The sequence below is a fragment of the Polypterus senegalus genome, chromosome 14 (assembly GCF_016835505.1).
Source record: "Polypterus senegalus isolate Bchr_013 chromosome 14, ASM1683550v1, whole genome shotgun sequence".
NCBI lineage: Eukaryota > Metazoa > Chordata > Cladistia > Polypteriformes > Polypteridae > Polypterus > Polypterus senegalus.
Window position 1 is genome coordinate 115,572,495 of NC_053167.1, and position 25,264 is coordinate 115,597,758.

The window sequence follows — 25,264 nt, forward strand, 5'->3', positions numbered from 1 at the left end:
ACTCCCAAGTTGAACAGAAGAAACAACTAGCAGGAAGTTGAAAAGATCAAACAAAAGAATGGACTTCTGGGACCTACCTGTAAGGCTGAGCTCAACCCCAGGTTCTGAAAGTTAGAATTTATTTTTCATGTTTGCTGTTTGTCTTTTAATGTGTTTAAGATATTTGCGAGCATTCCCAATATCTCCTGTAATTAATGATACATTTGTTTCTGAATTCTCAGATCTCTTGGCTGATATTACACTCTTCTATGATAAAGTACTTGCTGTTGGCGATTTTAACATACATGTTTGTAGTCAATCTAAATGTCTGGTTAATGACTTTTTATCATTATCTGACTCATTTGGTTTTATCCAGTATATTAATGCTCCAGCTCATTCTCTTGGTCACAGCCTTGATGTCATTCTTACTCATGGTATTACAGTTAATAATATTAATATACTGTATTTAATATTCCTATTACACTGATGATGAATGTAAATATTACTTTTGGCTTTGCTCCTGCAAACTGTTCTCCATGCTATTCTTGCTTTTTAAGTTCTTCCATTATATCTCATTTTAAATGCATGTTTTCCTGTTTGGATCTACCATGCCAATGCAATTGTATTGACGATTCTGTCTTAGTTCTAAAGTCCACTAAAATCGATACTGTCCATCCTGGCTTTGTTCCAACTGGTTTTGTACTTCCTGTTGTTAATAATGGCATTGTTTTGGACTCCTTTGGTGTTGTTTCACTTTTACAGCTAAAAAGTACCATTGACATACTTAGACCTACTTTTAGGTCCTCTTGATGTTGTTCCACCATGTCTTTCACTGGAGGAGTTTAATGTCCTGCGCCCAGTATTGTTGGATATTATTAATGGTTCTATTAGTGAGGGACTTGTGCCCTCATTTTTTAAACATGTGATGGTGCGAGCCTGTCTTCAAAAGGCAGAATAAGATCCTGGATGTGTTAGCTAATTTCGTCCTATTTCTCAATTGCCATTTTTGGCTAAAATATTAGAAAGAATGATTTATAATCAATTGATTGATCATCTTAACTCCAGTAATTTAAATTATATACCAATTTCGATTTAGGCATTTTCATGGTGATGAGACTGCCCACCTGAAAGTATTTAATGACATCTCTGTTATTACTGGCACAGGAGGACCTTTCTCTAGCTTTTGGTACTATTGATTATAAGATATTGCTCTTGCAGCTTGAGTATCTGGTGGGGGTTCAGATCATATCTTTCTGGTGGACACTTTTCAGTGACTTTTAATTCCTCTTTTTTGTCCACTGCTCATGTCAAATGTGGTGTTCCTCAGGGATCCATTTTGGGTCCTATTTTATTTTCCCTATATCATCATCCTATAGGAGCTATTTTTAGGAAGGTTAATGTTTCTTTTCACTCTTATGCTAATGGCACAAAAATATTTATATGCATATGTGCAATTCTGCAATGAACTGGTTGCAAAATTGTCCTGAAGAACTAAGAAGATCTTGGATGGCTGACAATTTTCTCAATCTAAATAAAAAAAAAAACAAACTGAAGTACTGATAGATGGTTCTACAGCCAAAGCTCAAATTGGCTTTTACTTCTTGGCTATTTTGTAAACTTTTGCCAAACTCAATTTGTAATGTTAGTAATCTTGGGGTTATTTCTGACAATAGCCTCTCTTTTGAGAAACTGATATATTTTGTGGTCAATAGTTGCTTTTTCCAGCTTCATCATTTAGCCAAGGTTATACCTTTTTTATCTTTTCCCGGCTTGATTACTTTAAATCATTTTATTCCAGGAGCAGTAAATCCCTGATATTTAGGTTGTAACCTGTTCAGAATGCTGCTGCTTGTTGTTAGTTTGGACAAAAAAGTCTGCTTCTGTATCTCCAATTTTTGCCTCTTTGCACTGGCTGCCAATTGGCTTTACAATTGATTTAAATTTTTTTCTGCTAGTCTGGGTCTGCTCCCACCTATTTATCTGAATTGTGTGTTTTACACCAGCCATCTACCAGATCTACCAGTCAGTTGTCTCTTATGGTCCCTCACCTTAAGTATAAAATTAAGGGGGGTTTTCAGGGCTGCTTCCCGGCTGCTGCACCTCGTCTGTGGAACTCTTTAACCTCATTAAATTAGGGAGTCACCTTCAATTGAACTGTTTAAAACTAGACTGAAGACACATTTCTGTTCTCTAGTTTTCCATGACCTTCAGTGATGCTGATAGCTCCCTCTTTGTAGACATTTATTTCTTTCAATTTTCTGTTGCACTGTTTTATTGTATTTTATTCTGTTCATTTTATTTTATGCTTACTGCATGTTTTAATGTAAAGCACTTTGGCTACAGCATTACTGATGTATTAAATGTGCTCTATAAATAAACTGACATTGACATTAAAATGCTATTAAAGGTAACATAAAGTAAATGAATTGATTAAGTATTTAATACATTTTGTTTTTATTATTATAAATAAATCTTACTTTATGTATATTTGTAATTTTCTCTTGCTTAAATATGTTTAATTGCAAAAGGTAACAATAAATAAATGATTGTAACAGGGAAAATATTGAATCCAAGACTATCAACCTATTTACCTGGACAAAATTAACTAGCGGAGTGATATCAGAGTCGGGGAATACTTTGTTTAAAGAAATTATGTCTGTAAATATTAATTGCTTTAAAAACAGCCTTCATAAAGAAACTTTGTAACATTATAACTTTTCAGGAATAAAGTAGTATTTAATTTGAATATTTTTAGGCACAGAAAGTCAGAATTTAGTACAAAAGGTAATGCCATTTTCAGCATTTGTCAACCATAATTTAGAATGGGGAGCTGCTAACATGAAAACTCAGAAACAAGAGGAAGGACAGCCAGTGCCGAATGAAAGATAGAAAAGGATAAAGTTACATGGATCCATCCTTGTGAGAGTCTGCATTCACAAATTTACACAGATTAGTGAAGGAGGAAAAATCAAACCTAAAAATAAGATATGATATTAGCATCATGTTAAATTATGAATTGTAAACAAATGTAAGAATTACTATTTAAAAAAAAAAAAATTAGAAGCAATCAATCACTCTTTTTGTAACGAAGTAGCAAAGTTGACTAACTGGCCACATGCACTGGCTACTGGTTGTAAAGGTTCCATTAAACTGTTACCATCAGTATAAAGTGAAAACAGAGCAAGAATACAAGCAAACGTGTATGCAGTAAAGTGTTATGCAGTTACTGTCATGAACTACATGGAAGAAACATCAAGCATATGTAATAGCCACTTAGGTATTTCCTATGAGATCCAAGATATAACAATGTCAGCAAAATGAGAAAAGGTAACAGTCATTTCCAACTTTACTTGTCTGTTACTTGTATTCACTGGAATAATTTTTACTTGTGGTGATATCTCTGAAATTTCACCTTCAACTATATAGCAGTACACTTTATCTCAGAAACATGTCAGGCTGAGATAAATCAATGCCAAGTGTAGCAGCATGTGGTTTCAAAACCAGCCATTTCAAAAAAAGTGTACTGCTCTCTGTATAAGGTGGTCCAGATCTAATTATGCAATTTTCATTACGCTATAACTTATCAAGTTTATTACATAGAAAATCACCTGAAAAATCCCGGACCATCTATACAGTGCATCCGGAAAGTATTCACAACACATCACTTTTTCCACATTTTGTTCTTTTACAGCCTTTTTCCAAAATTGATTAAATTCATTTTTTTCCTCAGAATTCTACACACAACACCCCATAATGACAATGTGAATAAAAGTTTACTTGAGGTTTTTGCAAATTTATTAAAAATAAAAAAATTGAGAAAGCACATGTACATAAGTATCCACAGCCTTTGCCATGAAGCTCCAAATTGAGCTCAGGTGTATCCTGTTTCCCCTGATCATCCTTGAGATGTTTCTGCAGCTTAATTGGAGTCCACCTGTGGTAAATTCAGTTGATTGAACAGGATTTGGAAAGGCACACACCTGTCTATATAAGGTCTTACAGCTGACAGTTCATGTCAGAGCACAAACCAAGCATGAAGTCAAAGGAATTGTCTGTAGACCTCCGAGACAGGATTGTCTCGAGGCACAAATCTGGGGAAGGTTACAGAAAAATTTCTGCTGCTTTGAAGGTCCCGATGAGCACAGTGGCCTCCATCATCCATCAGTGGAAGAAGTTCAAAACCACCAGGACTCTTCCTAGAGCTGGCTGGCCATCTAAACTGAATGATCGGGGGAGAAGGGCCTTAGTCAGGGAGGTGACCAAGAACCCGATGGTCACTGTGTCAGAGCACCAGAGATCCCCTGTGGAGAGAGGAGAACCTTCCAGAAGAACAACCATCTCTGCAGCAATCCACCAATCTGGCCTGTATGGTAGAGTGGCCAGACGGAAGCCACTCCTTAGTAAAAGGCACATGGCAGCCCGCCTGGAGTTTGCCAAAAAGCACCTGAAGGACTCTCAGACCATGAGAAACAAAATTCTTTGGTCTGATGAGACAAAAATTGAACTCTTTGATGTGAATGGCAGGCGTCACGTTTGGAGGAAACCAGGCACCGCTCATCACCAGGCCAATACCATCCCTACAGTGAAGCATGGTGGTGGCAGCATCATACTGTGGGGGTGTTTTTTAGCGGCAGGAACTGGGAGACTAGTCAGGATAAAGGGAAAGATGACTGCAGTAATGTACAGAGACATCCTAGATGAAAACCTGCTCCAGAGCGCTCTTGACCTCAGACTGGGGCGACGGTTCATCTTTCAGCAGGACAACGACCCTAAGCACACAGCCAAGATATCAAAGGAGTGGCTTCAGGACAACTCTGTGAATGTCCTTGAGTGGCCCAGCTAGAGCCCAGACTTGAATCCGATTGAACATCTCTAGAGAGATCTTAAAATGGCTGTGCAGCGATGCTTCCCATCAAACCTGATGGAGCTTGCGAGGTGCTGCAAAGAGGAATGGGCAAAACTGGCCAAAGATAGGTGTGCCAAGCTTGTGGCATCATATTCAAAAAGACTTGAGGCTGTAATTGCTGCATCGACAAAGTATTGAGCAAGGGGTGTGAATACTTATTTACATGTGATTTCTCAGTTTTTGTATTTTTAATAAATTTGCAAAAACCTCAAGAGAAAAGCCAAGCAAAATTACAATAAATGTAATGATTACATCTTGCCTGAAGAAGGGGCCTGAGTTGCCTCGAAAGCTTGCATATTGTAATCTTTTTAGTTATCCAATAAAAGGTGTCATTTTGCTTGGCTTTTCTCTACATTCATAATGGCTAACACGGTACAACAACCTAGTACTACAAAAACCTCAAGTAAACTTTTTTCACGTTGTCATTATGGGGTGTTGTGTGTAGAATTCTGAGGAAAAAAATGAATTTATTCCATTTTGGAATAAGGCTGTAACATAACAAAATGTGGAAAAAGTGATGCGCTGTGAATACTTTCCGGATGCACTGTAAGTGTGCGAACTGACGACATGAAGAATTGTCTTTGCACCAAACTGGAATCGTCCCCACATAAATCAAAGTCATCCAGATGATCTGGATCTGCATAATTAGATCTGGACCACCCTGTATAATGTAAAAAAATGATCAAGTAAGTGTATGAGGATGCAGACTGAACCCAATCTCACAATATCACAATTTTTTGCAAAGCACTGCGGTCCAAATAAGTAAAAAAATTGTTTAAAGCAAACACGTCAGGAAGCAGTACTTTGATTCTAATGAACAACATTTTAAAGTGAAGGTGTAATATATAATCTATAGGATTGTGTTAATAAAGATTTTGTAGGAGGTGAAATTTGAAGAGAAATAGGACACAATGTAGTCGGCATAGTTGCAGGAAGCAAAATTGTCATGGGAAAGGTGCTATATACATAAAATTTATTATTATTATCATTATTATTATTATTATTATTATTATTATTATCAGACTTTAAATGTGCAGTTCCAGGCCCCAAGATTTTTGCCTTTAGCACCAAAATTTAAAGTACAGTAGGAAGGGTTGTTAAATCACCAAATGCACTTGGCAAACGCATAAATGTTGAAAGCTTAATGGTTCAAATCCATATTTTGCAATATTTTTTAAAATACACAATTTTACAGAACCATAGTAAAAAAATCAATGAAAAGTTAATTTCTTACTAATAATGGTTACTGATCATATAGCCCATAGTCCGCGCAATTTATAGTTAAATTTGACAATCCCAAAAATGTATCTTTCTTTGTTTACTATAACAGCACAAAATAATACATGATAGAAGTGAAGCAGAAATTCAACCATGCAGGAGATCTAAAAGAGTCTGAATAATGCAATGCAGTATATAAAAGTATTATATACAAGTTGTACGATGAATGCATATGTTGCACAAATTGAGACTAATTAGCTTCTAATTGAAAGAGGTTGGATGAAATATTAGTGTATTCTGGAAAATCAAAGCAGAGCAGTAGAATAAGGTATGCATTCACCAAGATGAAGTAATCAGGATTGAGAAATTATAACAAAAAATGTGGAATAAGGTTGCATGGAGTACATACCCTAAGTCTTTTATACAAGTAATACAGACTGAACCCCTGAAGATCTCTTGCTCACTCTGTGGTTTTCATATTAAATCACACAAAGCTCACCCACTTTATTGGGAAGCAGCAGTAAGTACTGTTAAATTGAAAGTTACAAAAGGAGAATGATGCATAATGAAATCTCCTTGAGTAGGCCCAACAATCACAACATATAATTTCTTTGAACATTTGGAATTTTGGACATGCACAATGTCCAATGCACTTTTCTTACTGTGACCAGAGGATATTAAATGAAAATATTTTACAATGCAGGGCCCATATAAATAAATAAAAATAATCAGTAGTTATTTTGCTGGCATCAATAACAATTTTGGCGTATTTACACATACATAATGAGATATCTGGGGACACCCTTGATCATGGATTTACAGGTTGTATATTGAAGTATGTAACATCAAGGGAAACATATCTCACTTAACACACTTCTATCAGTTCCAGAGTGAAGTTATTTTAGTAGGCCACATAGCACAGATGAATAATCACTTTAATGATGTTTTGTAAGTGTCTTTAAAACTAAAAGAAGCCTTTGTTAAAGTCTTGTTAAATATGAGAGATTTATGAGATAGAAGGTCTGTGCCTGCAGGTGAGGTTTTAGCAAACAATTTATATCTTTCTTTTATCAAAAGTCTTCAGATTGCATTCTAGCCATAATCTCAGCATAGATACATATGAGCACACAGCTTAGAAGATTCAAGGTTAGAGTTAGGAGAGATGAACAATCAACATTGGGTAGAGGAGACTGTTGCAGTGTATCACACAAGGGAAGTGGAGTAAAAATATGCACTGCTAACTGGAATTGAAATTCACTGTTTTGTTGTTTTGCCCCTTTTGAGATACACACACAATTTATTGTAATTCTACTATACATTTGTTTATTTATTCAGATACAATAAGTGGAAATACAGGTGATATATTCGCAAAATAATTAAAATCAATCTCTTTGTAATTGCTGCTGATTGTTAATCCATGTGTTCTGAAAGCATTTATATACTTTAATACCACACTAAGGATGTGCAAACAGAGACAATGGTTAAAGGATGACGTTTTAGAAATGAGGAATATATCATTCTAAATTAAGTACATACTTAAACAATATTATGATAACTTGGAAAATAACAGAATTAATTAATAGACCAGAAAAACATAAAAGGTGTCAAGGAAATATTAAAAGAAATTACTTACCATTACAGACTGGCTTTGGTTTCCAGCCTTCAACAGTGCAAACAGGATCAGTTCGAGATCGCTTGAAATTGCCAGTGCAAAAATACTGTAAGGTTTCATTTACATTGTATTCTTTTACAGGATTGGAGATTCTGCCACTTGTAATGTATGGAACTTCACAAGTTAAAACTTGAAGAATAAAAGGAATTAAAATGTGACAAATGTGAAAATAAACAAGTTACAACTGACAAAGAAAACCAAAATTATGTATGTAATAGGGATGCTCCAATCAGACTTTTTAAGGCCAATACTGATCACTGATTTCATGTCGTCCAATTCTGATACCGATTCCATTTAAAACACTTTTTACACTAATCAGATGCATAGAACCCTTATATTTTATATAAAGTATTAACTTTGGTATTTTTATAATTAATTTATAGGCCACAGGTGTTAACTATTAATTTTTCATTGATAAAATTTAATTCTTCAGGCTTTATTGTTCAGTGACCATAAAAATACTAAAATAAATACAATTTCCTTAAAATACATACTTTAACTAATAAAATATGCACAAAAATAACTACACTAATACAAATGGCCCAAATAAATTAAATACTTCTTATAATTACAAGCTGTATTATTGTTATTTTTTTCTGTAATGTACATACCTGAAATATAGTCTAATTAAAAAAGTAATTTTCACCATTTCTCTAGCAAAAAAGTATTTATATATATATATATATATATATATATATACATGCACATAAACACACATAATCCATTAATTGATATTGGCAATTAAACACTGCTTAAATGTAAATATACATGCCCTTATACATTTGTAATTATTTTTAATTATTAATTACACTACAGCTTTTTTTTGCTGTTAAAATATACATTTACTATATTTATTCAGGTGTTTTTCTTCCTTCAGTGTACCAGCTCGACATTTTTAATTCTTGAGGTGTAATTATAAGTATGGATTACAATTTTAATAATGCATACTTGTTTCTTACCCAAACTTATATTATATGACAGGCACAAATAATAAACACAGTGCAACTTTTTTAAAAAAGCCGCAAATGTATCAGATGTTCATAAGATGTTAAATCAGACAAAGCAGACCCATGTCACCCACCTATTCAGATCATTACATAGCCTTCCTGCAGTTACATGTATTAAGTTCACATTCTTGATTCTTTTCTACAGAGTACTCAATACCTTTATATGGAGACTCTTGTGAGATCCAGTACTCCTTGTTGTCCAGTTAGGTGTGCTGATGAATGGCATCTGGTGATGCCGTCTCTTCATGGCATCAAATCTTAATCCCAACTCTTTTCATGTGTAGTTCCTACAGTAGCTGATGGAATGAGCTGCCCACTACTGTTTGAAATTCAGACTTCCTCAATGTGTTTAAGAAGTGTTTGAAGATTCTCGTTTGGTGAATTTCTGTCTAACTGTTAGATCTTGTAACCTAATAATTGTAACTTGCTTATATTTTGTTCTGCACTCTTCACTTGTGATGATCAATTTTATAACCTTGTCCTGTAATGCTTGTTCCAAGGAAGTCATCCAGACTGATGTTTACTCAATCATGTTGACCTCTTCTATAAGTGCTTTGGATAAAAGTATTTGCTAAGCAAATAAATGTCAATTTTAAGTTTCTGGTCACATATACTGTGAAATTTTTACCTGCATATCTAATGAGCAGGGCGGCACGGTGGCGCAGTGGTAGCGCTGCTGCCTCGCGGTTAGGAGACCCGGGTTCGCTTCCGGGTCCTCCCTGTGTGGAGTTTGCATGTTCTCCCCGTGTCTGCGTGGGTTTCCTCCGGGCACTCTGGTTTCCTCCCACAATCCAAAGACATGCAGGTTAGGTGGATTGGCGATTCTAAATTGGCCCTAGTGTGTGCTTGGTGTGTGGATGTGTTTGTGTGTGTCCTGCGGTGGGTTGGCACCCTGCCCAGGATTGGTTCCTGCCTTGTGCCCTGTGTTGGCTGGGATTGGCTCCAGCAGACCCCCGTGACCCTGTATTCGGATTCAGCGGGTTAGAAAATGGATGGATGGATGGATATCTAATGAGCACACAATAACTCTCCAGCACTATGACCATTGTGCATAAATGGTCAGAAAATGAAAGAATAAAAAGCTCATAAACTGCATTTTTTAATGTTCCAAAATTCATGTTTACTCTGTGATGCTTCTACAAATGTGTTCTTACTTTGTGAGCAGAGCTACTCTGACAGAAATCCTGAATATTCGTCTAAGTCACAAGCTCATCCTTGTGTGAGTCCTCATTTAAATGCTTCAGCCTTTCAAGAATCCAGTAAATCAAAGGAAATGTTTTTAGGCTTTATCATGCTGACTGTTATATATTTCAACCCGCGGCTGGGGTTTATATTCCAGGTTAATATCTTTTCTGTTTATTTTTTATTCCTATGTTTATATTAATACTAGGGGGTTCCCCCCGATTGCTTCACTCACCAACCCCCCTGCTGGCTTTGCTTGCCAGCCACTTCATGTCTTTGCCACTCACATTTTGAAGAGGGGGGCTGAAGGCTCCCCAAGGAGGTGCAGTCGCTCCTCCAAAGCCCCCTCTTAAACGGTGACACAATGGGAAACAAATACAATTTTTTTTTTTTACCTCCTCTTTGCTCGGTCAGCTGCTGCTGCTGATCTGCAACTCATGCAGCACTTCGAACATTTAAAAGCCGGTACAGCAGCTGTCCTACTCTTTGTCTTTTATTTCTGGCCCCGGGTGGTTAAATCTTTTGGCACAAAGTCCCGTCTTGCGAGATGTGAGTTCTTGATATTTTTTAGTTTATAATTTATAAACAGAATTAAAATCTGATAATCTAACAACATCACATTAAAGTTAGATAAATTCTGAAAAGAACGATAGCAAACAATGGGCGGCACGGTGGCACAGTGGGTATCGCTGCTGCCTTGAAGTTAGGAGACCTGGGTTTGTTTCCCGGGTCCTCCCTTCATGGAGTTTGCATGTTCTCCCCATGTCTGCGTGGGTTTCCTCCCAAAGACATGCAGGTTAGGTGCATTGGTGATTCTAAATTGTCCCTAGTGTGGGTGTGTGCCCTGCGGTGGGTTGGCACCCTGCCTGTAGTTTGTTTCCTGCCTTACGCCCAGGGATTGGCTCCAGCAGGCCCCCGTGACCCTGTAGTTAGGATATAGCGGGTAGGATAATTGATGACAGCAAACATATATATGTAGGTTTTAAATAAGCCTGATTTAAAGTGTGGCAAAAAACTTGACATAAAAACGTCAATGTTGCACTTTTAGGCTTAGGATTTTATATATATAGAGTTGATTTTACTTTTATTAATTATTTGCATTATTCCACATCTTTGTTAGTTTTATTGATAAATTTATTTCTATGTATCCATGCCTGTCTATCACAATCAGGGGACAGCACTCAACTCTTTAAAGGCTGAAGGCACACACAGCCATTGCAGTTCATTTATTGTGGTTATTAGTTTTGGTGAATTTTCTTGTGAATATGATTGTGATTAATGATTCTCTGGAATTTCTTTTGTTCTTATGATCTCACGTCTGCTTTGACTTCGCTTTCTGTATTTGTGTTTATGGGACTACTTAGTTTTGGATTGGTAACTCATTCTGGGCCTTTTGAGCTCTTTGGAGCCTCATTGTTTTAGAGAATGTTTGTGAAATAGATATTTTTATTAATAAAGATTGTTTGTATGCCCCTTTTTTGCTTCATGGCAAAATTTTACAGATCCTTCATCTTAAAGGGTTTGTTTGTTACAGTTTTTGAGAATTTATACTAAGATACTTCCAAGTTCATGAATTTAATATGCACCAGCTTTAGTGTTTTTTTAGTGTGTTTACTGACATAGAGGTAACCATCATTTTACCCCTTGTTAAAACTGTACAGTAAAAATTTGGATGTACTGTACTTAATACAGGGAAAGAGTGGTACAGAAGTGAGATACCAGTATTGAGAGACACTAAATTGGATAAAAAAAATGTAATCTTGGATTCATAAGTTACATAAAGAATCTGGGCCAGTGCCTGGCAGTATACTGAAAGAGAGTCATCCATCCATTAAATAATTTTAGAATCTGTCTCACTGGTGCAGGGTCATGATTTAAAACATAACTGGTGCTTTTGCCTAACCTGCCAGCATCAGGGTTAAGACATGAGTCCACCCTGAATGAGATGCCAATAAAAGAAAAGCATCAAATGGTGAAATGTATCAGCTTATAGTTTCAATTTGCCTTACCTAATCAGAAAATGTCAATATGATATAACGACTTACTTGTACATTGTGGCGTGGGCTTCCACCCTCGTCTGGTACATTCTGAGGCAACATCAGAACGCCTGTAATCCTTATTACATTCATATTCCAGTTTATCACCATAGAAATACCTTTTAGATGGATGGTGAGGAAATCCATCGAATATTTGTGGCACAGAACAAAATTCAGCTTAAAATAATTAAGAAATACAGAAAAGTTAGACAGATATTACAAATGTAGTACTTCATGTGAAACAGAGGAAATGTACAGTAATGGGCAAACGTGTTATATTAAAGGAATACTCCACCCAAAGATAATGTTTTTTATATGTTACTCAGTGTATGTAGCTTGAAGTGATGGCTGAGGAAAAACATTATATATATTAATGTTACATTATATTATACTAGTCAACCCGTGGCGTAGCATACGCCGCATAATCAGGCCGCTTTTTAAATGATTTTTAAGCACAGGGGAAAAAATAAACATTTGAAAAATCCATAATTTAATAAACCACCAAGAAAAGTAACATTGCAACAATGCATGCTATAAACCAACATACAATTGTCCGTGACTGAAAACCGGAGGAGCGCCGTTGCGCTTTCTCCTTCCAAAGCGAAGGACGCTCGTTAAGTACGCAATGCCCGCTTATGTGCCCGCCCCCAACTCCCTACCTGAGTCGCTTTCGTCTGTGTACAGTCCACACGCACCTGTGAGTCACGTTGACTGTTAATTTTCCAAACACCGCCTCAGTCGGTTTCCACGTTGATTTTTCATTGTTCTTTGCGGTTCCGGCTGCTTTTTTTTTATATATAATCCACCAAGTCACCCGACTATGGGGGGCTTTACAAAGGGCAGGGACGTAATCAGTGCGAGCGTATGACCCGCACGTATGCTGGGAATTCTCGTTCGTGGGGAACAATTGGAAGCCGCGGTCTCCATCACGAATGGGGTTCAACGGCTTACCCACGCCTTCCCGCGCCGGGTAGACACACGTTGATCCATTCAGTGTAGCGCGCGTGCAGTACTGGACATACAAGTGCATCACAGACCTGTTAATTCTCAATCTCACGTGACTGAAAGCCACTTGTCCCTCTAAGAATTTGGACGCCGACTGCTGTTGGGTCGTGTAACTACATGTATTTAGCAGGCGGGAGTCTCGTTCGTTTTCGGAAATAACCAGCCAAATCGCTCCACCAACTAAGAACTGCCATGCACCACCACCCACAGAATCGAGAAAGAGCTATCAATCTGTCAATCCTGTCCGTGTCCGGGTGAGGTTTCCTGTGTTGAGTCAAATGAAGCGAAAGGCTCCACACCTGGTGGTGCCCTTCCGTCCATTCCTTTAAGTTTCAGCTTTGTAACCATACTCCCCCCTGAACCCAAAGACTTTGGTTACCTGGTTGGATCGCCTATTGCGGGGCCTGCATTGGTGAAGCAGGTGAGACGGTAATGAAACAGAGGCACAGGGCTTATTGGTTTTTAAAGACTGCTTCCTTCATTGGGTTTTAACCAATGCACGGAATGAACCAACACACAATCGTCCGTGCGGCGCTCAGGGTGGAACGGGAGGAGAGGAGAAGGACATCCACTCCGCTCCCTTCGTCATGCTAGTCTGCTGGTTTCTCGTTCAGTATACACTGCCTGCTCATGTGCCCACCTCCAACTCGTCACTCGAGTCTTTGAACAGTCCAGATGCACCTGTGACTCACGCAGACTTTTCATTGCTCGGTGTGGTTTTGGCTGCCTTTCTATATATAATCCACTAAGACACCCGACCACGGTGATAGCGAGGTGGGAGGGGGGTGTGTACAAAGTGCAGGAGCATCTAAGAAGACGCATGTTTGTCGCGGATGCAAATTGCTGTATGTAGCGTGTAAAACAGTTTGCTATAGTGCACGCAGTCGTGCGTCGTAAGACTGCTCATTTCATTGTGTTTTAACCTCAGTTGTAAAGGAACGTTTTAAGGATCCCATGGGATACCCCTCGCAAACAGTTTTACACGCCGCATATGGCGATTCACCTCCGAGAAACATGCCTCTATTAACAGTCAACGTGGGTCAGAGCTGCATGTGACCTCTACGACAGACGAATATAAATGACGCCGGTTTTTCTGTGTCGTCGCTTCCGAGTTGGTGGGCGTGGCTCTGTGAGTTGTCGTTGTATCCAATGGTCTTGGAGTTGGTGGGCGTGGCTACCTTCCTGCGTGCGCCATAGGTGTCTCACTTGAGATTCAAATTTTTTCCACAGCCATCACTATACATTTCATGAGGCAATTAATATATAGAATATCAATTTAATTAAAATGATAGAACCACAACACTCACAAAAACTAATTAGGGATGTACATAATAGGTTTGGAAAAAGGATAGAACCTTAGTACTAATTTGGTTTCTTGTCCCAAAATTGGTGATTGTAAGAAAGAAAAAGAATGACATCCATGAACAGATTCAAATAATGAAAAAAAAAAGTGTTTATATTTGAAAAATTAAAATGTATTTATCCTAAGTCAATATAAACCTAAATATAGCAAACAAAAACATAATCCAAATATGAATAATGCTCAGTAATTACATATATAATTCCAAAAACAGAACAGGTAAAGTAAAAAAAAAAAACTACCAGAGGCTAAATAGTTACAATTCATTTTATTCAAATTATTCAATGCATTTAGTAAGAAGACATTGCCAATGCCTGAAGCATACCTGGTACTCTTTTTAGAATACCCTTGGGTTCCTTAGTCATGTGTCCGAAAATCTTTCTTCTTGCATAGCAGTTTTTTTTATTTTTGGAAAGAACCAAAAGTCACAAGTTGCAAAGTCAGGTGAATAGGGTGGATGATCCAATTTTGTAGCCAATAAGTTATGAGCACTGAATACATCACGGTTTGGGACATTGTCAAGATGGATTATTCACTTATCAGACCACAGTTCAGATCTTTTCTTTCAAACAGAATCATGTAATCTTTTCAGCACTTCTAAATAGCATTGTTGATTGGCTGTTGCTGTGCAATGAATTTGTGATGGCCTATCCCCTTATGATCAAACAAACATGTGATTTTACCCCCACACACAACACTTCCTGGCCAGCCCAAGAATTAAATTATCACACTTCACATGTATACAGTATATTATAATCAAACCTACACCTTATTTCTACCCACACAATATCAAAACTGAAAATTCCTTATTAGGGACTTAGACAGTTGTCTTTATTTCAGGCCTAAAATGTTTTAAATGTCCAATTCAATCCAGCATCTACCTTTACCTTTTATAATACTGTAAGTAATTAACTGCTGTGCTTTCTGCGTAGGATATAATAGATTAATCTCACCACATAAATCAGTTCGATTTAAAAGTTTTAAAAGTTTTGTTTTCCTGCTCTGTCATGTGGGTTTTGGGGTGATATGCTGTTGTCAGTTTCTTCCCCATGCCCCATTTAGAACCAAGATTTTCCATCATATCACAGGGGCTCTGTATCAGATAACATGTATCTTGGTACAACTGGCAGGTAACGATGTCTTCCCTTAGAATGGAGCAAATCCTCCTTGCCTTAGCACTGGACAAGGTGTGCAGTTCCACCCACTATGACCACTGGCAGGACAGTCTTCTTGTTTTTCAACCTTGGAAACAATCCCATCAAATTCACACCTAATATTTCCTCTGGTTTATCACTGATAAAATCTAGGCTGTTTTGAAGGTAGGGTCTTGTAATGTCGGTATATGCTACACATCTCAATATGGCACCAAGACATTCTATGATAGCAAGCCACCATGCCACCTTCAAGATTCTTGGCAGACTCTTGGTAGAGTTTTCAGATCCAATCTGATTAACCTGGAAGATGTCAATATACATGCCGAATATAACCTCCTCCAAGTAATGGCACCACTTCGCCAAGGCCCAAGCTACCGCCCTGAGCCCAACATTGCTTGCTACGATATTCAGATGAAAATAGAGCTGTAGATTTGGCTGTGCCAAGATAGGAGGTTCTTGAAAAGTCTTATTCTATCACCCCAATGCATCCTGCCATTTTGATGTCCACATCAAGATGATGCAAAAGAGCTGCAATGTCCTCTAAGTTTGGTATGCATTTATGAAGCCAATCAACTGTTCACAAAAAGAGATGTAGGCCTTCTACATTGGTAGGGGTGGGGTATCCAGTCGAGAGCTTGTTTTCTAAGGATCCACCTTTACCCCTCCAAACCTCTGATGAATACTACATGCCATACAGACATACATACAGAGAGGTCAACTAGGATTGCATGAGCCAACATTTATTCACATTTAGAGTCAGATTAGCTTGATGAAAATGATGAAACACTGTTTCCAAATCTTGAAGCTGTTGAGATATATTTTGAGAAAAGACAATAATGTCTTTATAGACAAAACAAATCTTCATGAGTAACCCCTTCAACGTCTGTTCCATGTTTCATTAGCTGCTGAAATGTGTCTTCTGTGTTGACCAGGCCAAAGGACATGCCCCAAAACTTGTACAGTCCATCACTACTGGTGTCTTCCTCACACTGTTTTTCCCCATTCTCACTTGCCAATATCCTTAGTGTAGATCCAAAACAGAAAACATTTCTGTACCATAGAGAGACTCTAGGACAAGGGTGTCGAATTCCGCTCCTGGAGGGCTGCAGGTTTTCTTTTTAACCATTGTCACACACGTGCAAGTAGGAGGACGTTGTATGAACCAAGCAAAGATAATTCCATGCCAGGCCAGGGGGTGGCGGGGTGCACTAAACCTTCTCCTGTTATCTCTACAGACCAGCCGCCAAAATACCTGTCTGATTTAGAGCTGCAGCAAGATGTCACTTCTGGTTCCGACATGCAGAAGAATGTCACTTCCACTTCCCGTGCCTAGAAGAACATCATTTCCCCTACGTCACTTCTTGTTCCTACACATCCCTTCTGGTCTGATCCCTTAAAGCCGCCATCTTTGCAAACCCTCACCAGTTCAGTTTTGGACTCAGTCTTATGAACATCTCTGTTCCTTTAAAAACCTTTTGCAGTCAGGTTATTATACAGGTGGCAAACGTTTCTGAGTGTATCGAGTCTAATCCTTTTACACCATCTTTGTTAGTGACCAGTTTTTGCTGCTAATTAATTTCTTTTGCCTTAGTGTTTCTTTTTCCTTAATTAGCAGCCAAACAATAATGAGACACAAAACAAGCCGTCACATGACCAGCTCACCTGTGCCGATAACAGAGTATCTGAAAGTAAAGAAAGGTGATGATCTTGGTATGGTTGATCTCTCAGGTCACCAAAATGTTTGGACGGTGTTCTTAGAAATAAACAGAAAATCAACAGTTTTGAAAACGTCTGCTGTGGCAGAATGAGAGCAGCAACAAGCCAAGGGATTAAATAATGAGGTTAATTAACAGCAAGAATCAGTTTCTCATTCAGAAACTGATTGGAGTGAAATTAGTTGGAGTTTTAAGCCACAATTTAGCTGGTCACACCCTGCCCAGGATTGGTTCCTGCCTTGTGCCATATGTTGGCTGGGATTGGCTCCAGCAGACCCCCGTGACCCTGTGTTTGGATTCAGCGGGTTGGAAAATGGATGGATGGATTTAGCTGGTCATCTTTTGGTTCATTTCAAATCTCATTTCTGTTTGGATGTCATTTAATGAAGAAATGAATAAATTCAGAGTATTCAATCCTTAAAAACAAGGTTATTAAAATGAAGGGAAAAAGAAGTTAATTAGCAGCAAAAACCGGTCACTGATTAGGAAAAGGGTTAGAATGAAAGCCTGCAGCCACTGTGGCCCTCCAGGCCCAGAGTTTGATGCTGCTGCTCTAGGATATCATCTATTAGAGGCATAAAGTAGACATCAGACTTTTGTACTATCACAGCTAGAGAGGCCCCTGGATAAGATTAAAATGGCACAATAAGGGCAGTTCAGAGTGTCTTGAACAGCTCTGTCAGGAAATGTTTTATCTTCTGTGGTGTTGTACAATATGCATGATGTTTAATTCACAACATCAGTTATACAGGTGTTGCAAGTGACCACGTGAGTGTTCCCCAGTTTGTCCGTCTATACTAACAGTCATCTGAGTAATAATGGTTGTAACACCTCTGGCTGGTTAATGATATGTAGTTCCATGGCACTGGCCATAAAGAACTGAGAGGTTGGCTGGCCAAAATTTTCAGTTCTTTTTCTCTCAAAATGAAACACTGCACCTCCTTGTGACAAGGTATAATACCAACAGTGAGGTCTAATGGCCATCTGTGCACTCAAAAAGGAATCCAACCCTAATAGCAAAGCTATGGCAGGATGTGCATCATCTAAAATAAAGGTCCCAGTTCTCCATACAGTTTGCTGCAGCTGGTAGATAATGGGAACCTTACCTAAAGCATCACCCCCTGTGCCATTAGTAATATAAACTTGACAGACGGGTCCCCTGTTAATTCATCATCTAAGGGTTTTAATCTTTTTTCCACATACTGAGGTGCATCACTGTAAAAGTACCTTTTATCAATGACAGCTTCATCTCACACACAAGCCAACTTGGTGGACACCACCAAGATGGTTGGCTTCCTTACCACAGTTGCAAGTCAAGCTCTAGTCTGGTCGTTTCTTTTCTTTAGGAGTCAGTGTTTGGGTAACTTGTTTTAACAGAGCTTGCCTTAAAAGACCCAAAACCTCTCTTGGTTGCCCAGTCCTGGTTAAACATTGAAACCAGCATAACCACATCAGTAACTGTTCTAACAATACTTCTCAGTGTTCCAGCCAGCTTCAAGTTGCATACTCCCAATACTCTCCTGATCAGTTATATCAACTTTCCACTTTAAACCTAAGACCTGAAATGTTTTTGCAAAGTCTTGAATGAATTGCCCATGTTGCTATTTCATTACCCATAATCCTCCTTCCAACTCTTTAAAATAGCTTGATAGGAGAAAGTCATCCAAAAAGGCCCTTTTGCTTCCTGCCACAAACATCCTACTGGCCCCAGCAGAGAGATGTTCAGGACCCCCATTAGCTCACTAAGGCTCAGAGAGTCAACCTCCATAAATGCATCCTCGCTGTTCTATAAATCATAGAATATCATCATTTGAGTACGAGAAGTCCATTTGCATTGCCGGTGATAGATAATGCAAATCAACAGATCTCAGTATGGGTGGCCTTGCTGGAGTTAAATAGCTTAATGGTCACCACCAGGATTGGACACTTTGACATACTACTTCCTGCAACTTTGACTCCCACTTCTTTTCTCTCCATTTACAACAAGAAGTAGTTTCTTTTAGGACATCTTCAGCCCGCATGTCCACATATTCTTCAATCCGGGATAAAGTTATGTCAGTTTACTCTTGAGGAGAATCCTCCCATGCCATCAAGGTGTCAGCCATCAGATCCATCCTTTCTTCAATCCTCCTAGCCCGATCAAACAGTTCCATCACATGAGATGGTAAACTGACATCTGTTCTATCACTGTTGGGACGTGTCAACATACAAGCAGTGCATCATTCCTGTAACATCTCTGACACTCTCATGGCTCCTGAATGTGACATGCAGGCTCAAGGCCACAGGATCCTTGGCTTATAGCACACTTAGATAAAAATCTCAGGGTAAAAAACCAAGTAGATATTTATAAGGAAATGGGAAATTAAACATTAAACATGCATTTCCAGTCTTTTATTTGTAAACCAGGTAGCATTCTGCAGTTGTAGATATTCAGTGTTACCAATCAATCTATACAGTTTTTAAATTGTCCAGACAGACCTGATATAACTGTATTTATGAAAGCATAGTGTGGTGACTATTGTCATAACAGAAAGTGGCCTGCTGGGAAGATGACTTTAAATTTAAAACAGAAAAGAAGAAGCTAAACTCATCACCAAACTTGGTTTAAAAAATCTCCAGCACAAATTACAGCCCATAATGGATAGCATGTAGAGACTGGCATCTCAACCAGAACTGTACAAGGATCCTCACCAGGCCTGGAGACCAGTACAATGGAAGGATAGGGGAAGACACCTTATTTGAGTTATTTATTCCCCTAAAGCACCAGATGGCAATATAACTGGGTTACGGTACCTCAACGGATACCCACAGGACATGTTGAGAACAGTAGCATCATGGAATGGCCCTGTTGGGATCTGTGGGAGCTGCCGGGGGAACTGAAGAGATTAATGGTCCCTACTTCATGGGACTGCTGTCTAACTCTGAAGTGCTTCCAACAGACAATCTTATGACACCAGAAGTTGCTCCTGGGTACTGCATAAAGAAAGCAGGTCTACTTCAGTACAGGTGAGTTGGGAGAGGAGCTGAACAACACTCGCTTGGAGGACCATGTGTAATGGAAGTTATTTAAAAAGTTCATTTACAATATAAAAGTATCATTTATGGGCAGATTTTGCCTCATTTACATTGCAATGTAAATAGGGATATGCTAGTAAAATAACTACAGTATTAAAAAAAGAAATATCATTGTACTCACAACATTGATGATTATTTTTCCACATTCCTTTCTCACATGCATTGCTTAGCATTTCACCAGTGAATATGCACATATATTCTATTTTGTCCTTATTAACAAACAGTTTAGGCTTAGTTGTAATGACTGTATTTTCCACGTGTGGTGGCTGCGGGCAAGCTATTCTTTCATCTGTTTGAAAGAAAAAAATATTAAAAAATGGCAAAAACTACAAAGCAGTTTAATTCATGTTTTCTGTATTCTTATAATATGAAACATTTCTGAACATATTTTTCCACCATCATGTTCATCATCTTCATGAGGCACAGCCACATTATAACACTGTAACATTACAAGAACCATAAAGGAAGACCCAATCTCAGCACATTCTCAACAAATCTCCTGCTTAAATTAAAAAATGCAACACTTCTGGACTCAAAACTCAGTGTTTTCTAGGAGAAATAATGGGCTGCTTCACAAATAATATAGTATTATATACAGTAGCCGCCCCAGAGCTCACCACATCCTCCTTTAACATTGCAAGATGCTGAGACACTAATTCATGTTTTTGTATTTAGTTGACTAGATTACTGTAATGCACTCGTGACAGCATTAATTAACAAAGACATACAATAAATCTGTTACAGTTAGTTTAAAATGCAGCTGAAAGAATCTTAACCAGTAAAAGAAAATCTGAGCACATCTGACTAATTTTAGCATGTTACATTGGTTACATGTAAATGTGCTGTGAACTGGGACCCGGACACAGGCAGACGGACAACATAGTTCCACCACACACTATTTATTTACAACTATTATATACAATTCATGCTCACAAACCCCAGTGCCTCTTGCACCGATTCCCCAAAGTCCAGGCCACACTCTCAGTCACTGTGCCTTTCTCTCGACCGACTCCCGTCCTCTCTCCAGCTCTGTCCTCTTCCACCCGACATCCACTATCGACTGAAGGGAGGCGGCCCCTTATATGGGAACCCGGATGGGCTCCAGCTGCTTCCTGGCACTCCCTCTTGGACACACCCCTGTGTGGCGGAAGTGCCGGCTATGCACCCGGAAGCACCCTGTCTTCTTCTCCCCAGCACTTCCTGGTGTGGTGGAAGTGCTGGGTTCCAGGGTTCCTCAGGCACCGGGGCGCCGCCTGGCAGTGGCCACGGGTCCCTACAGGGCTGGGCTTCCAGCCCTCTACCCGTGGCCCCCAATACAACCAGGGCGATCGCCCCCTTGCGGTCTGGAGGAGGCACAAGCCCTCCTCCGGTCCTCCTGGGCGTCCCGGCCAGGCTCCAGTCCCGGCCGGGGACCACAGTGCCTTTACTGTTTAGAATTTATTTTAAAAAACATTTAATGGCATATAAAGCTCTAAATAATCTTGCTCCTTTGTATATTTTGGATTGTCTGTCTCCTTGCATTCCAACTCATAATAGTAGATCCACAATCACTGGTCTGCTTATTATTCCCGGAGCTAAGAACTAAAAAGTGGTGAGTTGGTCTTTTGGTTTGAGGCACGAAAAATCAGGAATACTTTACCAATCGAGATAGACAAGGCTAACACAATGGCATATTTAAAAAGAAATAAACTTCTAAACAAACACTTTTTAAATTTGGCCTTTTCATTGTTGCATTTTAATTCTACTTTCCTTTAAAGTATAATCTATCTATCTATCTATCTATCTATCTATCTATCTATCTATCTATCTATCTATCTATCTATCTATCTATCTATAAACGTCTACGCTTAGAAGTGTGTGTGTGTCTGCCTGTCTGGCCCGGAAGTGTGAGGCTACAGCATGAACCTCAAAGAAAGCGACTCTGTCGCCAAAGTGAAATCGCTGAGAAAAGAGAGAAACTCGTTAGCCGCTAATAATAATGGAGGCGAGAATGATGGCCAAACGAAACCACCAAGAAAAGAGAACCCTATCTACTAATGTACAACCAATGCGATTGATTGATTGAAGTGTCCGAATCCATGGTTTCTAGGAGCCCAGGCTTTTTACAGCACAGGCTTACACAGCTAGTTAATGATATCTGCACAGAACTGTCATATTCTTCATGGGTTTGAAATCATTATTAATCTCTACTTTTCTCTGCTTTCTTTTCCATTTTTTCTGTGGTGTTATTTTGAGACCCCACCATCTGATCAAAATCCTATGCAGCCACCTGTGATGCTGGAATGAGATTGGATACCCCAACTGTTGACAAAACTCACTACATTGAATATCTTAGGGTTTTGGTTTGTTTTTATTTCTTTATACATTTTTTGCAAGATTTTTTGTGGTTTCTGATAATGATTGTGATGTTTGTTTTTGGAAATTCCTACCATATAAAAAGATAACTAATTGTTTCATACTATTGCTGTTATGTTTTGTTACTGTCATCAGGACTGCATTACATGTTGCTAAATCCTGTCCTTGGAGTTTGCAACCTTTGGGTAATTATGTATTGGGATTAAAGGTCAACTGGAGAATTGCGTCCTTATTCGAGTTGCAAATACCAAACCCATTTTTTGAAGTGCTCTTTCTAATAATTTTGGATATTTTTTCCTGGTTCTGACTTTTTTTGCTCTGTATTTTTGACCAAAGGTTCTGTCTCTTGTTTTGGCTTAAACACTAATGTCGTTGATTACCTAGTTTTTCCTGTTACTTGTCTGTTCTCCCGTTCATTTTTCGAATCTAGTAAGTTCACTGACATAGCAAAACCTTTTAGGACGAAGCATAAAAACAAATAGGATCTACTTAAGAAATTTATGTTAGGGTGAATGCCCAGTGGGGTCTCGGTGGTGTTTTCAACTTGAAACCCCTACAGATTTTATTCTTTACTCCAGCATCTCTTCCCTGGAGTTTTTTGTTTTTCTGTTGTTGTAAAGCCAGAGATCAATTTCTGCAATTATAAGCTTTAAAGTTATACAACAAATATAAGCTTATATTTTTCACACATTCACTCAACTGCACATATTCATTTAAAAAATCAGCAAATAACTTTTAAGAGAAAAATGGGCTGTATGACGTGCTGCAAAACTCTTTAGTGGCAACCAAAAAAAAAAAGGAAATGCTGTGGACAAAATTCAACCTGCTCACTAAAGTAGCAAGGACATTTCATCAGTTGAAAAAAAAATGACATCAACAAGTAGCACAGGCTTTATAAATCAGTAAAACCTCAAATATAATAGGTACACTTACCAATGCATTCTGGGTTGGGTTGCCACTTTCCAGATGTACACTGTGTCTCACCCCACCAAAATCCTTTGCTTGTTTTATACCCCTTCTCACAAGCATAAAATAAAGTTTCTTCTTCAGCATATCTTGTCTTATTAGGGAGTATTTGTGCATGTGAAATATCAGGTGAAGTGCAATCTGTTGGTTTTCCAGAAATAATAAAAGTCATAGTTCACTGCAAACAGTCAGTAACGGTTGAATAGGAGCTGCAAAGACCTTAGCAGAGAGTTTGCTTAGTTGGCACCTGGGTACGTGCTGCCACCCCTGTACTGATTTTCATCTTTTGTTTTTTTTTTTCTTAATTTTAGTTAATATTTCATTAATAAAATTGTATTTTGCATTCGTTTCACTTTTTTTTTGGCACCTTAACAATGAGATCATATTAACAAAGAAGAACACTAAGAATTGTATTCACTTTGAAACACACAAATAACATCACACTTCAAAATACTGTGTCATGGAAAGCACTGCACAGGATAATGAAATAACCAAAACAGAAGTAAAATAGATTCAAAGTATGTTTTTATATTGTTTAACACTTCCAGCCATTAGAATGTATTTTGAATGCACGTGTAAATATCTTTTGTGCTGAAACTTATCATGCCCTGAAACTTTTCAATTTCTTTTCATGCCCTTTGAGGGAAAAAATTACTGTATGAATTTTTAAAGTGCTGGAATCTGTCTGCCATGTTTAATCCTGACATCATTTGTACTAGTAGATAACATTATAGCTGAAATCCCATAATATTTTAACTTTATATTTTTGTTCTCTGATAATTTATATATAAAGTGTCTTATGTTATGAACAAGATATTTATCCTAGACTTTTAAATGCTTAACTACAGTGGTGTGAAAAACTATTTGCCCCCTTCCTGATTTCTTATTCTTTTGCATGTTTGTCACACAAAATGTTTCTGATCATCAAACACATTTAACCATTAGTGAAATATAACACAAGTAAACACAAAATGCAGTTTTTAAATGATGGTTTTATTATTTAGGGAGAAAAAAAATCCAAACCTACATGGCCCTGTGTGAAAAAGTAATTGCCCCCTTGTTCAAAAATAACCTAACTGTGGTGTATCACACCTGAGTTCAATTTCTGTAGCCACCCACAGCCCTGATTACTGCCACACCTGTTTCAATCAAGAAATCACTTAAATAGGAGCTGCCTGACACAGAGAAGTAGACCAAAAGCACCTCAAAAGCTAGACATCATGCCAAGATCCAAAGAAATTCAGGAACAAATGAGAACAGAAGTAATTGAGATCTATCAGTCTGGTAAAGGTTATAAAGCCATTTCTAAAGCTTTGGGACTCCAGCGAACCACAGTGAGAGCCATTATCCACAAATGGCAAAAACATGGAACAGTGGTGAACCTTCCCAGGAGTGACCGGCCGGCCGACCAAAATTACCCCAAGAGCGCAGAGACGACTCATCCGAGAGGTCACAAAAGACCCCAGGACAACATCTAAAGAACTGCAGGCCTCACTTGCCTCAATTAAGGTCAGTGTTCACGACTCCACCATAAGAAAGAGACTGGGCAAAAACGGCCTGCATGGCAGATTTCAAGACGCAAACCACTGTTAAGCAAAAAGAACATTAGGGCTTGTCTCAATTTTGCTAAGAAA

The 25,264-nt window shown here is 38.4% G+C and overlaps 1 protein-coding gene across 2 annotated transcripts in view; it reads right to left on the bottom strand.

Annotated features, from left to right (window-relative positions):
* Window positions 1-25,264, bottom strand: part of LOC120514554 (coagulation factor XIII B chain-like) — a 53,635-nt gene that overhangs the window by 22,686 nt on the left and 5,685 nt on the right. Inside the window, exons 2-5 of one of the 2 annotated variants that reach the window (XM_039734987.1) lie at window positions 23,598-23,783; window positions 20,431-20,598; window positions 12,010-12,177; window positions 7,737-7,904 (exon numbers count right to left, since the gene is read on the bottom strand). In XM_039734987.1, coding sequence (XP_039590921.1) covers window positions 7,737-7,904; window positions 12,010-12,177; window positions 20,431-20,598; window positions 23,598-23,783 — 690 coding nt within the window. The remainder of the gene's footprint in view (window positions 1-7,736; window positions 7,905-12,009; window positions 12,178-20,430; window positions 20,599-23,597; window positions 23,784-25,264) is intronic. The other variant, XM_039734988.1, reaches the window with a different exon arrangement.